This window comes from Echinops telfairi, unplaced genomic scaffold (genome assembly GCF_000313985.2).
Source record: "Echinops telfairi isolate 266 unplaced genomic scaffold, ASM31398v2 ScPeMD7_4;HRSCAF=17, whole genome shotgun sequence".
Lineage (NCBI taxonomy): Eukaryota > Metazoa > Chordata > Mammalia > Afrosoricida > Tenrecidae > Echinops > Echinops telfairi.
This window is the reverse complement of record NW_022103900.1, coordinates 40285232-40299969: the sequence shown is the minus strand read 5'-3', so window position 1 is coordinate 40299969 and position 14738 is coordinate 40285232. Positions and strand designations below refer to the sequence as shown.

Below are 14738 nucleotides of genomic sequence, written 5' to 3'. Positions count from 1 at the left end.
GCAATGCTTATTATGTCATGCCATTTTAAATATTTGTTTCATTCAAGAAGTCATAGAATTCCTATCAGTAGGCTCATCATGCTCAAGGAAAATTTATGAATAGTATATCTAAGACAAAATAGTATTTAAGCTATATTTGTGATTGTTTAAGAAAATTATTTTTTCATTTTTTTGTGAACGGAACAATGATCTTTGGGCTCCAACTTAATGAGCTTACATGGCTTCTATTACAGCTTTAGAAATTTGTACCTGAATGCATTTATATATATATTTTTTTCATGAAGTGATAATATTTTATTTCTAGGGGGGATAAATGCCTTTATAGAACTATGATGTATGTTATGGTGTTATGGTTGCATGTTAATACCTCAACACTAATCTCTTAAGTAGTTCGTAAACAGAATAGATCATTGATGGGATACTATATGAGGTATCCAGTGCTGCTTTAACAGAAACATCACAATTGGCTGGCTTTAACAAATAGAAAGTTATTTCTCAGTTCAGGAGATTAGAATCCAAATTCATGGTGCTACTCCAGGAGAAGCTCACTCTGTGTGCCTCTCTCATTCTGCTTTAGGGAAGGTTCTAAGATTCCTGGGAGATTGTTGTGGCTTGTATCATCCCAAATTGCTTCTATTAAATATCAAAAGAGATTGATTTAAGACACACCCTACCTACACTAATACTGACTTACAGATGAAAGAAAATTCCAAAGGGAATTGTAACTACAAGCATAGTAGGATTTAAAACACATATTTGTAATGCAATTCACAACAGATAGCCTACTTGGAAAACCAGTAAATCATAATTTTCCAAATATTTTAAAATAATTACATTAGGATTCATTTGGAAGTCTTTCTTTCTTTTTTTTTGCATTTTTTTGTTAATAAGATATTTTCTGGAATAATATGTGTTTTCAGACAGTTTGCCCTCCTTCCAATGTGGTAATCCTTACAATTGAGAACATAACATCAGCATTATAGAAATTTAGAGGAACCTAGATGGTGCTGTTAGGTAAGCTTTGACTACTAACCACAGGGTCAGCAGTTTAAATCCACCAGCCTCCTCGAGGGAGAAAAATGAGGCTATTTGGTTCCACTGAGTTACAGCCTCAGAAATCCTGTGGAGGGTTGCATTGTGTCAGAATCAAATCAGTGAGAGTGACTTTTAGGGAAATTCAAAGATTCTGACCTCATGCAAACTTAGTTAAATGACTCTGGTTATATTCACTTTTCAAATCAGCAACTATATTTATTAAGATAATGTATCATTATTTAATAGTAAGTCGAGGCAAGGTTCCTTCACTTTAGAAACTGTCTTGAGCAGATTACATTATAGTATGTAGTATATGCATTGTTCCTTGTACACTCATATGGATGGGGGTCACAGTACAGAGTATAAAGCCTCTCAATTTCTGCACTGGCAGATACATAGAAAATGAGATTTAGAATCAAGAGTTGTTTTTTTAATTAACCATTTTATTGGGGGCTCTTATAACTCTTCTAACAATCTATACATCAAATGTATCAAGCACATCTCTACATATATTGCCATCATCATTTTCATGATATTTTCTTTGTACTTGAGCCCTTGGTATCAACTCCTTTTAAAAAAAATCATTTTATTGGGCACTCGTACAATTCTTATCACAATCCATACATATATCCCTTGTGTCAAGCACATTTGTACATTTGTTGCCATCATTATTCACAAAACAGTTGCTTTCTGCTTGAGCCCTTGGTATCAGCTTCTCATTTTTCCCCTCCCTCCCCATTCCCCCCTCCCTCATGAACCCTTGATAATTTATAAATGATTATTATTTTGTCATGTCTTACACTGTCTGATGTCTCCCTTCACCCACTTTAGAGCCAGAGTTTTGAATAAACTGTATCTGAATTCTTACAGAGTTTGAAACAGCTGAGACACTTCTCAATTCAGAAGTCCATATGCTTCTCGAGCATCGAAAGCAGCAGAATGAGAGTGCAGAAGACGAACAGGAGCTCTCAGAAGTCTTCATGAAAACGTTAAACTACACAGCCCGCTTCAGTCGTTTCAAAAACAGAGAAACCATTGCCAGTGTCCGCAGGTGAGTGCTAAAAGAAGTTTACTAATCTGAAGTATTCAGTATTTGCATGTAGGATGCTGTCCTCATCCCCACTTCATTTTTTTTTTCTTTTAACATTTTATTAGGGGCTCATACAACTGTTACCGCAATCCATACACACATCAATTGTGTAAAGCGCATTTGTATATCATTCTCAAAACATTTTCTCTCCACTTAAACCCCCGGCATTAGGTCCTCATTTCATTTTTAAGTTTACTGTAACAAAAACAGTGTTTCTGTCACTGTAACAAACAGTGGCCTTGTCCGAAATTTAAAAATTATTCTTTCCTTTGACATCTTTTTGTATATTCTAAATGCTACTTGTTACTTGTGTAACTTCTCTTAGCACTTTGGCGAATTTAACTGTCAAATCTTTCCCCATAATATTCATGCACACTCAACACACACACGAAGATGAATGTACTTCATAAAACTCTGGGGCTGGGAGGCCCGGAGTGGGGGGTGTCCTAGAAGCTTCCAGGAAGATGTCTGTCTAGGAAGACATGCTGTGCAGATCTTTTACAACAAAGACACCAGAGACCAATGAAACAGATATGCGGGTGAAAGGGGGGAGGGTCCTTGAAAAAAAAACACACCAGATATTGATGAGAGTCCTGGAATCCCGAGCTTCAGAGGAAATGATATAGAAGTGGGTAGAATACTGACTAGCAGTAAAAGCTGAACAAAAACCACAGGAAAGGAGACAGATGAATAAATCATGTCAGGTGGCTGCATAGTGGTCATTTTGAATTTTTGGGAGCAGCATTCCATTGAGACAGCAGGCTGGCACACTGGTGGCTAGAGAAAGGTGGGATCTTCTATTGTTCCCCGCTCCTGGTGACTAAAATCATGGCCAAGTCATACTCTACACCTACCTAGCAGCCTGTGGCAACCTCCACACCCTGCACCGACTCCACCTCAGTCCCCACTTTGGAGTCCTCATTCAGCTCTAGTTATATCACCCTCGATTTCGAAAGCACGTGATCTCCCCTTTTCAGACCAGTAGAGTATGCATTTATGCTTCCTTGGCCACCTTGGGAAGAATTCTTTTCATGACCAGCCATCCTGCTCAGTTGCTTTCAGCCTCAATTTCTTCTGGAAAAAGCACCCTGATCTTAGCTTCCTGAGTCAGAACAAACTACTTATAGATCTTAGATAAAGGTAGACTAGACTAGTCCATATAAGACTGGGCATCCCACTCTTTCCTTCTACCCTCTACCCTTCCACCCTCTCAGCTCCTTGGCTGACAACTCACTGCTGTTGAGTCAATTCTGACTCATAGTGACCCTACAGAACGGGGTATAACTGCGACAATTCAATAGTTCATCACCACAATCAGTTTTAGAACATTTTCTTCATTCTTGTACTCATCATTATTAGCCCCTCCTGTCTCTCAAACCTCCTTTGCCAAGGAACCATTAATCCAATTATTGTCTTGAAAACTCACAGGGGCAGTTCTACCCTTTTTCTATAGGGTCGCTATGAGTTAGTATTCACTCAGTGGCAGAGTTTTGTTGTTGTTGTCATATATTGGTTAAATGATTTCTTTTTAATGACAGTGCTAAGTCTATTTAGTGATTATTTTTAATAAGTAGCACAAAGACTTTATTTCCATATGCAAAAAGTGAACTTAACCATATTCAAAAGTTGAGTCAAAATGTAAGAACTAAAAGTATAAAAGTCTTAAAAGAAAACATAGGGGTGGAGGGTGGAAAGGAGCTGAAACCAAGGGCTCAATAGAAAATAAATGTCTAGAAAATAATGATGGCAACATATGTACAAATGTGCTTGATACAATTGATGTGTGGATTGTTGCAAGAGCTGTAAGAGCCCTCAATAAAATGTTTTAAAAAAAGAAAGAAGAAAACACAGGGTTAATGTTTTTTGTTTTTTAATAGGGTTTGAGGCTTAGTTCTTGATGATGGATTTTTAAATGTGACACCAAAAGAATTAGCAATGTAAAAGATTGGCTGTTGAATAAGACTTCATCAAAAATTTAAACTTTTAAAGCAGATGTTTTGAGAATGATGAGGGCAACAAATGTAAAAATGTGCTTGACATACAATGGATGTATGCATGGATTATGATAAGAGTTGTATGAGCCCCCAATAAAATGATTTAAAAAAAAATTTAAACTTTTTTCTCAGAATCACTTTTGAAATTTGAAAATGTCTAAGTTTCATAAAGGTTCTTGATAGTGCTTGCATTTTATATGGAAAAAAACAGTTCTTGAGGAAAATTGCAGAATCTTTTAAATTCACTTTCTAACAAAGTTTTGAAGCCTCTGGTACATGGGTTTGGATTTATGGCAGGTCCGATCCCATGGGCCTCTCACAGTGCCCCATGCCAAAGCAAACTGTAACCCCGAACCATTGCCTGGCTTTACCCCGTGGGCTTCAGGCACTGAAGCGGGTTGCACAGTGAAGAAAAAAAGAAAAAAAAAAGTTTTGAAGCCTCTGTATAAGTTATATATATACTAGGATAAATTTGGGGTTTAAAAACATGGTTATTCATATTAATGGTCTGATTTTTTATATGTTAGTGCATATCAATATGGCTTTTGAGGAAGATTATTTCTGGGTTTTCTTTTACTTTTCAGATAGTTAACTGATTTTCAGGACTGCTTCCTTTTGGTTTGCATCTCTGTGGGAAACGAGGATGTGCTATGGCATGTAGGCCACAAAGAGCAAAGCTTTCTCCTAAAGCATCCATTTCACTCAGTGATGGGTAATTAGAAGCATTTTAGCATTAAAGCTCATATTTCAGCAGAAGACAAAAGTGCATACATTTTAAAATTTAATCATGCAACAACAAAAATAGAAATTTAATCATGAATCCTAAAGCCTAGATGTTCTACTTTCTGAAGCTTATGGAGGTTGGATGAACCTCTGAAACTGTTGCCAAATATATTCTCTGAAGCCATCTTAAAGCCTAGCAGTAGTTTCCTTAATTAGTAAGAAAAATTAAAAATAATCCAAGATCCACCTTGAGTATTACTTTTTTTTTTTTTAGTATTACGTTTTAAAGAATTGTATTTATATGATCAAACTGATGACAGCAACTTGAAAGATATAGATTGGAATCTTATTGGGACAGGAAGTTAATGTTACTGAGGGAGAAATCACTCAGAATAGGAGGGTGAGAATGGTTGTACTTTTTTTTTTCTTTCTTTGTCAGCTGGGACTGAGGTTGTACATTTCAAAGATAGCGATTTATACAGAAATGTTTAAATTAGTGTATCAAGCAAAGAAAAATAAAAATATGAAACTTGAAGGTTTTTCCCCCACTAGTTTTATTGGCATGTAATTTACATATATAATTCAGTAATTCAGTTATTCATCATATCAAGGAGAATTGTACAATCACCACCACATCAATTTTAGATCATTCCCTTCCCACCTCCCCCAACCATGGTTAAATCGCTTATAAACTGAGTTTTGCAAAATTTGAAGTTTTTGAAAGCCATTTCAACCTATGCTTTTAGGACCCTGGAGTGGGACAAAGGTTTGTTTGTTCAACTCTCATGAAAATGCTGAGCTGTACTTTCCTAAGGAAAATGTAGATCGACTAAAAGACACAGATAAACTTTTAGAGAGCTTGTTAAGTAAAAAAATGTTGCTACAAAATCATAGAAACATTAAACAAAAAACATCAAAACATTCTGCTGCTGTTTCTTGACATCTCTTCCATCAAACGTTCTCTACTCTTAAAGGTGGTGTTTTTATGTCTCTAACTTTTCGCCAAAGAACCCTGTGCTCTTGGATTTACAACACATCCAACTGCCGGTTTTGGCCTCCTTGGATGGCTCATATTATGTTCCCTTTTCGTGTGTTTGAATTCTGGGAACACCAAGAAGGAAGTCTGAAGCGGTAAGATGGGCAGTCAGTAGGATTCTCCAATGAAGTTCTCAGAGGACTTCAGAACTGTGCGCACCCGTGTTGGTTCCGATGCACCGTGACCTTGCAGGACATGGTAGAACTGCTCTGCAGGTTTCCAGAACCAGAACTTTTATTGTGTGCAAATAAGCAGGTTTTATTTGATAGGAATATGAGATAACAATGTTAAAAGTGAGCTTTTGGAACACTGTCCTAGGCTTGCGTGGTTTAAACAAAAATAATTTTATTGGGGGTTGTTACAGATATTGTGACAATGTATAAATCTGTTATATCAAGCGAACTTGTACATATATTAACATCATTTTCAAAACATTTTCTTTCTACTTGATCCTTTTCATATCAGCTTTTTATTCCCCCCCACCCTCATGAGCATTAATAAATTATATATTGGTATTTTTCAGTCATTTTATTGGGGGCACTTTATAGCTCATAATATTCCATACATCAGTTGTATCAAGCATATTTGTACATATGTTGCCATCATAATTTTCAAAGCGTTTTCTACTTGAACCCTTGGTATGAGTTCTTCTTTTTCCCCTTCCCTCCCCAATTCTCCCACCCTGGTGAATCCTTGATCAATTACATATTGTTATTATTTTCTTATACCTTACACTGCCCGATATATTCTTTACCCCCCGAAACCCTAACTCTGTGCAGGAGGAGTGAAAAGCCTGTTTCCCCACAGAGTGGGCGATGGTTTCCCGTTGCAGACCTTGCAGTTAGCAGCTTAGTGCACAACCCACTATGCCACCAGGGCAGACTCTCTCTCTCTCTCTCTCTCTCTCCCAGGGTGGACTCTCTCTCTGTCTCTGTCTCTGTCTCTCTCTGTCTCTGTCTCTCACTCTCACACACACACTCTAAACACTTACATTTCTGAATATATATTTAGAAACATTTGCTTTCTAATTTTTTATTCCTTAATACAGGGACTTTCGTGTCATAAATACTAAGACGCTGACATAGGAAGAGTTTTTGACTAATATGTGTTGAATTAATTTTTAAATTAACATATCCTCTTTGTAAACATGATAAAGAATCCAAACAGTTGAAAAAAACATCTGAAATTGTACTCGTCAGAAATAGTATTAAATGGTTCCCTCCCTCTGTACTTACAAGTTATAAGTGTATGTAAACACATTTTGTTTGGAATGCCTTACTAAATGTTTGAAATGGTATACTAAAATGATTGGAATAGTATACTAAAATGTTAGCCTTGATTATGTCTAGGCAGAGACACAGGTAAGATTTATTTTTTTCTTGTATTTTATAGAGTTAGAACATTAACTAATGTGCTTGTAATACAGTTATTAGCCCAGTAAATACTTGTTTCATAATGGATAACGGGTTATTACTAAATGTCCTCTCTGAAACCAAATTCCTCATTGTCTCACCTCACTGCCATCAAGTTAATTCTGACTCCTAGTAATCCTAGGGCAGAGTAGAGCTGTCTTTGTGGGTTTCTGAGACTGTAAATCTTCATGGGAGTAAAAACCTCATCTTCTTCCACAGGAGGTGGGTGGTTTTGAATTACTGACCTTGCTGTTAACCCAATGTGTTACCCACTATACCAGAAAGGCTCCTCAAATACATCATAGATGAGCTTTAGTTTAAGATTGTGGTGTTAGATGCTGCCTATCTAGATGCATGAAAACCAAAGATACAATTCATATTTGTAATATTATTTTAAGTTGTTTGCAGTTATTACATTTAAGATGCACAGTACACATTTGCATAAAGTAAGGTATTTAATTTCAGATAAATTTTAAAAGAAATTTTATTTACATCAAAGTTAGTAAGACAGTGGTAAACAAGCGGCCATCTAGCTCAGAAGCAACAGGGCCCACATAGAAGAAGCACACCAGCCTGTGTGATCACGAGGTGTCGAAGGGATCAGGTATCAGGCATCATCAGAACAAAAAAATCTTACTATAGTGAATGAGGGGGTGGAATGGAGACCCAAAGCCCATTTGTAGGCCACTGGATATCCCCTTACAGAAGGGTCTCGGGGAGGAGACAAGCCAGTCAGAGCAATGATGAAAAATACAACTTTCCTCTAGTTCCTTAATGCTTCCTCCCCGCCACTATCATGATCCCAGTTCTACCTTGCAAGTCTGGCTAGACCAGAGGATGTACACTGGTACAGATAGGAACTGGAAACACAGGGAATCCAGGGGGGATGATCCCTTCAGGACCAGTGGTGTGAGTGGCGATACGGGGGGGTTAGAGGGAGCGTGGGTTGGAAATAGGGAACCGATTACAAGGATCTGCATATGACCTCCTCCCTGGGGGACGGACAACAGAGAGGTGGGTGAAGGGAGATGTCAGACAGGGCAAGATATGACATAATAATAGTTTATAAATTATCAAGGGTTCATGAGGGAGAGGGGACCGGGGAGCGAGGGGAAAAATGAGGAGCTGATGCCAGGGGCTTAAGTAGAGAGCAAATGTTTTTAGAATGATGAGGGCAGTGAATGTACAAATGTGCTTTACACAATTGATGTATGTATGGATTGTGATGAGAGTTGTATGAGCCCCTAATAAAATGATTAAAAAAACCCCCAAAGTTAATAAGACAGTAAGCAAGGAAGAGCAGCGAGCAACAAAATCAAATCCTTGGCCAAAGGATTATATATTGTTTCTGAGATTTTTAGTGGTTTCTCACAGGTTATAATAGCAAGAGTGATCAGCCCTGAAGAGCCGCCTTCAGTTTCATAGTCTTTATCTGACTTCACTCAAATTTCTGTTCTTCTGGAGTAGAAACAGCAAGTAATTTGAAAACGGCATTTTGCAGTCATACTCAAATTGGAACTAATGTAGCATTTACAGAAAAATACTTTGTATTTTTGGGGGGGTGAGAGGGTTGGTAGAATAGTCCCCATTTTCATTGATCATTCTTTGATTTGATTTGTTTTGATTATTTTCCTTATGATCAGCTTGTTGCTCCAGAAAAAGCTTCATAAGTTTGAATTGGCGTGTTTGGCTAATCTGTGTCCAGAGACTGCTGAGGAGTCCAAGGCCCTGATACCAAGGTTAGTAGTGGATATGGTAAGTTCTGTGTGTCTGAGATCCATTCTTGTAAATACATTTACTCATTCTCACCGGCTTCTGTCTTTAAAATTTAGATATTGTCAATATTGAATGAGAATATATTTTTGACAATGTATGAGAATGGTAATTTTATACCACAAGGGTTAGCAAAACTGTGAAATGGCTGGAACCATTATACACTAATGGTTAGAGTATCATTTGGTGCCATTACTTTGAAAACAATTTGGCAAAGCTTATTAAAGATGAAAATACTCCATGACCCCAAAATTCTTTCCTATTTCATGTTGATTTACAAGAAGACATGTTCTAATGTTCTTTGCAACATTGTTAGTGATAGCATACATCTATCATTGAACAAAAAACCAGGTAAATATGATATAGTATATTCATACACTATACATTACATAGAAGAAACCTTGGTGGCGTAATGGTTATGCTTCAGGCTGTTAACCCCAAGATCAGGTGTTTGAAACCATCAGCTGCTCTCTGGGAGAAAGATGAGGCTTTTTACTCCAATGAACAGTTACAGTCTGGGAAATATGCAGGAGCAGCCCCTGTCCTCAAGGGGCACTGAGAGTTGGAATCAGTTTGATGACAGTGAGATGTATTACACCGCAGTGCAAAAAGTAGTGCACTTGAGTAACAAGAACAAATGTCAAAAGAATTTGCAAAAAAAATTACAAGTCGATATATACAAAATCACACTATTTCTTAGAAAGTTTTAAATCACTATTGCATGTTGCTTAAAACTATACTACTTTAAGAAGAAGAAAAAATAACCATACTAAGTCAATTCCAAATCATTTAGTACTAACAAATGCCAATTGTAGAATAGTTATTTCTGAGAATGGAAGAGAAATAATGGGTTGGGGAGCATAACCAGGCCTATCAATTGTTATAAAGTTTTATTTTGAAAACAGTAGTTAAAGTAGTACATGCTATTTTTCAAATGGAAAAGTAGATAGGATAGGAAAAAAACTATAGTTGAATGGTAGGGATGTCAATTTTTAAGCAGTACATGGTGCTCAAAAGCAAGCATGTAAGCAGGCGTATAGGAGGATTGTCATTTGCTAAATCACACACTTCTTTGGCTTTCTTCTTGTAGCTTGGAAGGGCGGTTTGAAGATGAAGAGCTGCAGCAGATTCTTGATGATATCCAGACAAAGCGTAGTTTTCAGTATTAATCTCTGAACATGCTAGGTGGCACCACAAGCCCAGGATCTGGGCTGACCTCAGAAATTCTACTTCAGCGAACAATTGGACTTCCTTTGGGCAGAACACCACAGCGTGGTTTTGGTGTAGGTTGCTGTTTCAAACTTGACGTTGACCACAGTCTTGGCTCTCAGAAAGGTGAGGTGGGTGATTTGCATATAAAGTCAGCTATTGACTATCTCAACCCAAGGTGCTTGGCTCCTTCATTATTTTTTCTTTCTTAATAATTCATATTTTAACTTATATGTACTTAAGAGTTTTAGAAAACACCCTAGAACATGCGAAGCAGCTCACCATGGAAAACAGTTACAACTAAAGCTAACTGAACTGCGTGTATGGGGCCGTAGCCTTCAGGTAGACAGGTAGCTTTTCCTTTTTCTTGGGCTGTCTTCACACAATGTGGATTTGGAGTACATGTATATCAAAAACTTGCTTTTTAATAAACAATGAAATCTGTATGTATGGTGCATCCATTCCAAACCTCTAGGCTTATTAACTACTGTGTTAGTCTGGGTAGACTAGAGAAACAAATCCATGGACACACATGTGTATAAGAAAGAGATTTATATACAAGAGCAATTGAACATTGAGGAAACATCCCAGCCTAGCCAGATCAAGTCCATAAGTCCGATATTAGCCCATATGTGTCCTATACCAATCTGTAAAGTCCTCTTCAGACTCACGAAACACATGCAACGACATAGGCCAGTAGGTAGAAAGTCTTTGGATCCAGGGTAATTGGAAACATCTCGGCGCTGGCAGGGGTCTCTGCATCAGGGTGGGTCCATGTGTCTTTGCTGCTATGTCTTCCAGGGTGTGAGCAGAGCCTCCCACCTCCAAGGAGGAAGTGCCGGATTTCCCAGAATTCTCAGGAAATGCCCACACAGAGGCCTCATTGGCTATGATCTGATAGACAAGCTAGACTCCACCCCTACACTTGTAACCCTCAAATTGACAAATGATTATATATCTACCACAACTACCAACATGGCTTAGAAGGGGAGCGACTACCTGTTGAACCATTGCATTGAAGACAATTTATTCTAAGTTAGGAATTAGAGATCTAGTTAGGAGAAACCCTTTTTAAGCTATACTTTCCACCTTTGTTTTCTCAGAAGGGAGATGTTTATGTTCTCTTCACAGTTTGGGTTTTTCATCAGGAGCACCTGCCCTAGTCATGATCCAAGGAAAAAACGGGGGCAGGAACAAAGTTAATTTTAAGTATGAATAGTTAGTTCTGTCAGCTGCTGACTAAGTAAAAAATAAAATACTATTATTTTCAAAAGCTCTGGCAGTTTCCAAAATATTGAACCAATTATAAAAAGTGCTATAGGGATTATGCAGATTTATGATAATATGTATAGGTTAAATTCCTGAGACCAAGGGTACATGTATTTAAAGTTTTGATGATGATGTGCCATTGAGTCAACCCATAGTGATCTTACCACAACAGAACAAAACACTGCCTGCTCCTGCGTCATCCTCAATTGTTCCTGTGCCTGTGGCAGCCACTGTGTCAATATGTTTGGTCAAGGGCCTCCCTCTTTTTTGCTGCCCCCCACTCCACTTTACCTAACATGATGGCCTTCTCCACGGAGTGATCTCTCCTGACAACATATCCAAAGTACAAAAGAAAGTCTTGGAATCCTTGCACCTAAGGAACGCTCTGGCCACTAGCCCCTGAAGCTTTATGCACTTCTGTTTATCTAAATTATGGGATGCTGCTTTGCCTGGACTTACTGGACCACCCCCCTTGGGCCTCTAAATGGGGACGCTTCTTGTATGGTTATTGTTTTTCAACAGTTTTATTGGCACATAATTTACATATATAATTGAGTCAATTGTTCAGTCATATCAAGGGGGATTGCACAATCACCACCACATCCATCTTAAAGCATTTCCCCCTACCCCCACGCCCCTTACTTATTTTAATGGCTCTGCTAGCTTCCTTCCTGAGTCAGGACTTGCCTACTGATTAAACTTAAAAGGAATTTTTACTGCAAAGGAGGAAGTTGTTGTATTTGTATTTTTAACCAACTATATCTTAATTTGTTATATTTCTAGTACTTTGATTAACAGCAGGGTCTTTCACCCTTTATCATATTCACATCTTTAACTTTTGACCATTTCATGTAGATGTTATTTTAAAAAGCTCATAACTCATACGTAATATTCTTTATTTTATGAGCCATTCTGCTATTTAGCTAAGAGTGACCTCAAGGAATAATTTTGGTTTTGTTTTAGGTTACAAAAGAGACCCCGAATCTCAAATGTAATTTAAGGAGAACATTTATTAAGTCTTAAAAGAGGACAAAGACAACACAAAGAAAAAGGCACATTACCTGGATGAGGGAAGGAATTAATTATCAGGTCACAACAGGTTCTGAAGGGTCTTAGCTGCTTAAATAAGGAATGGAACACAAAGGAAAATTGTCACAAAGTCATAATTGGTGGCAAATAGATCAGATGGGACTGCAGAAGCATAAATGGGACCATGATTGGGACTTGTACATCATGCTAGATGGGAGAATTTACAAGATTGGTACAGGGTCTAGGGCAGTTGTTCTCAACCTGTGGATCGAGACCCCTTTGGGGGTCAAATGATCCTTTCACAGGGGTCACATAAAACCATCAGCCTCTGTCTCAAGCTTCATCCGCCCACATGAAGATACACCCAGATAAGAGTGCCCAGCGTGAAGACTTACCCATGCTATACCATGCTTCAAGACAAAATTTCATTTATTTGTAATTAGAAATAAATATTTCACAATATATAATTTATTGCTTTTGTGATTAATCACTGTTCTTTAATTATGTTCAGTTTGTAACAATGAAAATATATCCTGCATATCAGATATTTACATTGTGATTCATAACTAGCAACATTATAAATTAGCAACAAAAATAGTTTTATGGTTGGGGTTCACTACAACATGAACTGTATGAAAGGGTCGCAGCATTAGGAAGGTTGAGAACCACTGTTCTAGGGCATGACTCTTGGCTATGCCACCATCACCTCCAGGAGGTGCTGTTTATCAAGGACACACTCAGGCAAGCCCCTGAGGGTGACTGTTCTAGGGTTGGTTGGAAGGGGAGTGGAGGTAATCCACTGTCTAATGCACTTTGCTTGAGGGCAAGACTATTCATATGCTTGGTCACTGGCTAGAAGGAATTCACTGGAGGCTTAATCTGCAAATGGATTTTGGGCTTTCACTAACTATACCCTTCTGAAAATGGTGCTCAGAATTTAAGCTCTAATACAGTTTAAGGTTTAAGGAGCTGCTCAACATAATATCTCAGGAAGCCATCTAACCTTAACCAGTCCAGTAAGTCTGAACTTTGACCCATAGAATTTTGACTGAAAAAAAAAATTTTTTTTTTCTTGACTGTAATGTTAATGGAAGCAGATAATCACATCTATTTCACAGAACCTCTGGATGGGTTCAAACTGCCAACCTTTCAGTACAAATAAAAAAATGGTGGAGCATAAGAGACAAGGCTTAATTGTCAGACTGGTGGATCCCCCTCCCCTCCTAAGACTATAGCCCTTAGTCACCCTTCAGGTCTGGAGCTGAATTCACCACAGTGTTACAATAGCTGCTTAAGATCAAAGAGCAGGATTTACCGAAGGACAAAGTTCTGAGGGATAGGGAAGAAGGAGGTATGGAAGTAGGAGGAGGTGGTTAAGTAATGATAAGTGTTGATACATTGAGGGGATTGCATGGATGAGTTGAAACAAAACATGAATTGTTGAATGTAGAACTATGATCTCTGAACCGTTTCCTAATGTGCAATACAAAAGTTTAAAAAAATTCTGACATTCCATCGTTTTATTTGAAGGAAACAATTTCTGTAATATCAGTGGTTGCATATAGTTGCATACATAGAAATAAGACAATGCTAGTAGACAGAACCAGGTAAGGGGGGAAAAGTGGACAATGGGAGCAATTTCTAGAACAAAATAGAGTATCCTCAGTAAACATATCAATGGAAGAGGCAGAGATAGTATATAAGTGTGGGCAAGTAAAGACAGGATGCTCACACTAACTCAACAATGGTGGAATTGAACCTTGATTTTGAGACCTGGTGATAAGGACACAGCATGAACTCAGGGTGAGATAGATAATTTTATGTCAACTTGAAGATACATAAACATGTAAGGCTTTCCGCCGGATCTGATCCCACCACACAGAGGCAAAACACTAAGGGCGTGGAGCAGAACAGCAAGGAGAACAGAGCAATGAAGTCCCCAGGGAATACCAAAAAAAGACATTGGGGCCAGGGCTTGGCACCTCAACAGACTCTACCGGGAAACACTCCTAAAGGCCAACAAACAGCCCTTGAACTCACTAAAAGCTTTTCTTTCTTGTGCTTTGTTTTTTTGTCATTGGCTCATTGTTTTTTGTTTTTTTAACATTTTATTAGGGGCTCATACAACTGTTATCCCAATCCATACACACATCAATTGTGTAAAGCGC

General features: G+C 38.0%; 1 protein-coding gene and 1 non-coding gene across 2 annotated transcripts in view; both read left to right on the top strand.

Annotated features, from left to right (window-relative positions):
• Positions 1 to 10718, top strand: part of POLR2D (RNA polymerase II subunit D) — a 16446-nt gene extending 5728 nt beyond the window's left edge. Inside the window, exons 2-4 of the mRNA XM_004703865.4 lie at positions 1906 to 2086; positions 8934 to 9029; positions 10154 to 10718. Coding sequence (XP_004703922.1) covers positions 1906 to 2086; positions 8934 to 9029; positions 10154 to 10232 — 356 coding nt within the window. The 3' untranslated portion in view covers positions 10233 to 10718. The remainder of the gene's footprint in view (positions 1 to 1905; positions 2087 to 8933; positions 9030 to 10153) is intronic.
• LOC115872885 lies at positions 4394 to 4527 on the top strand. The gene has a single exon (XR_004048091.1). It is a non-coding gene; the product is annotated as a small nucleolar RNA SNORA42/SNORA80 family (small nucleolar RNA).
• Positions 10719 to 14738: the final 4020 nt, after the last annotated feature.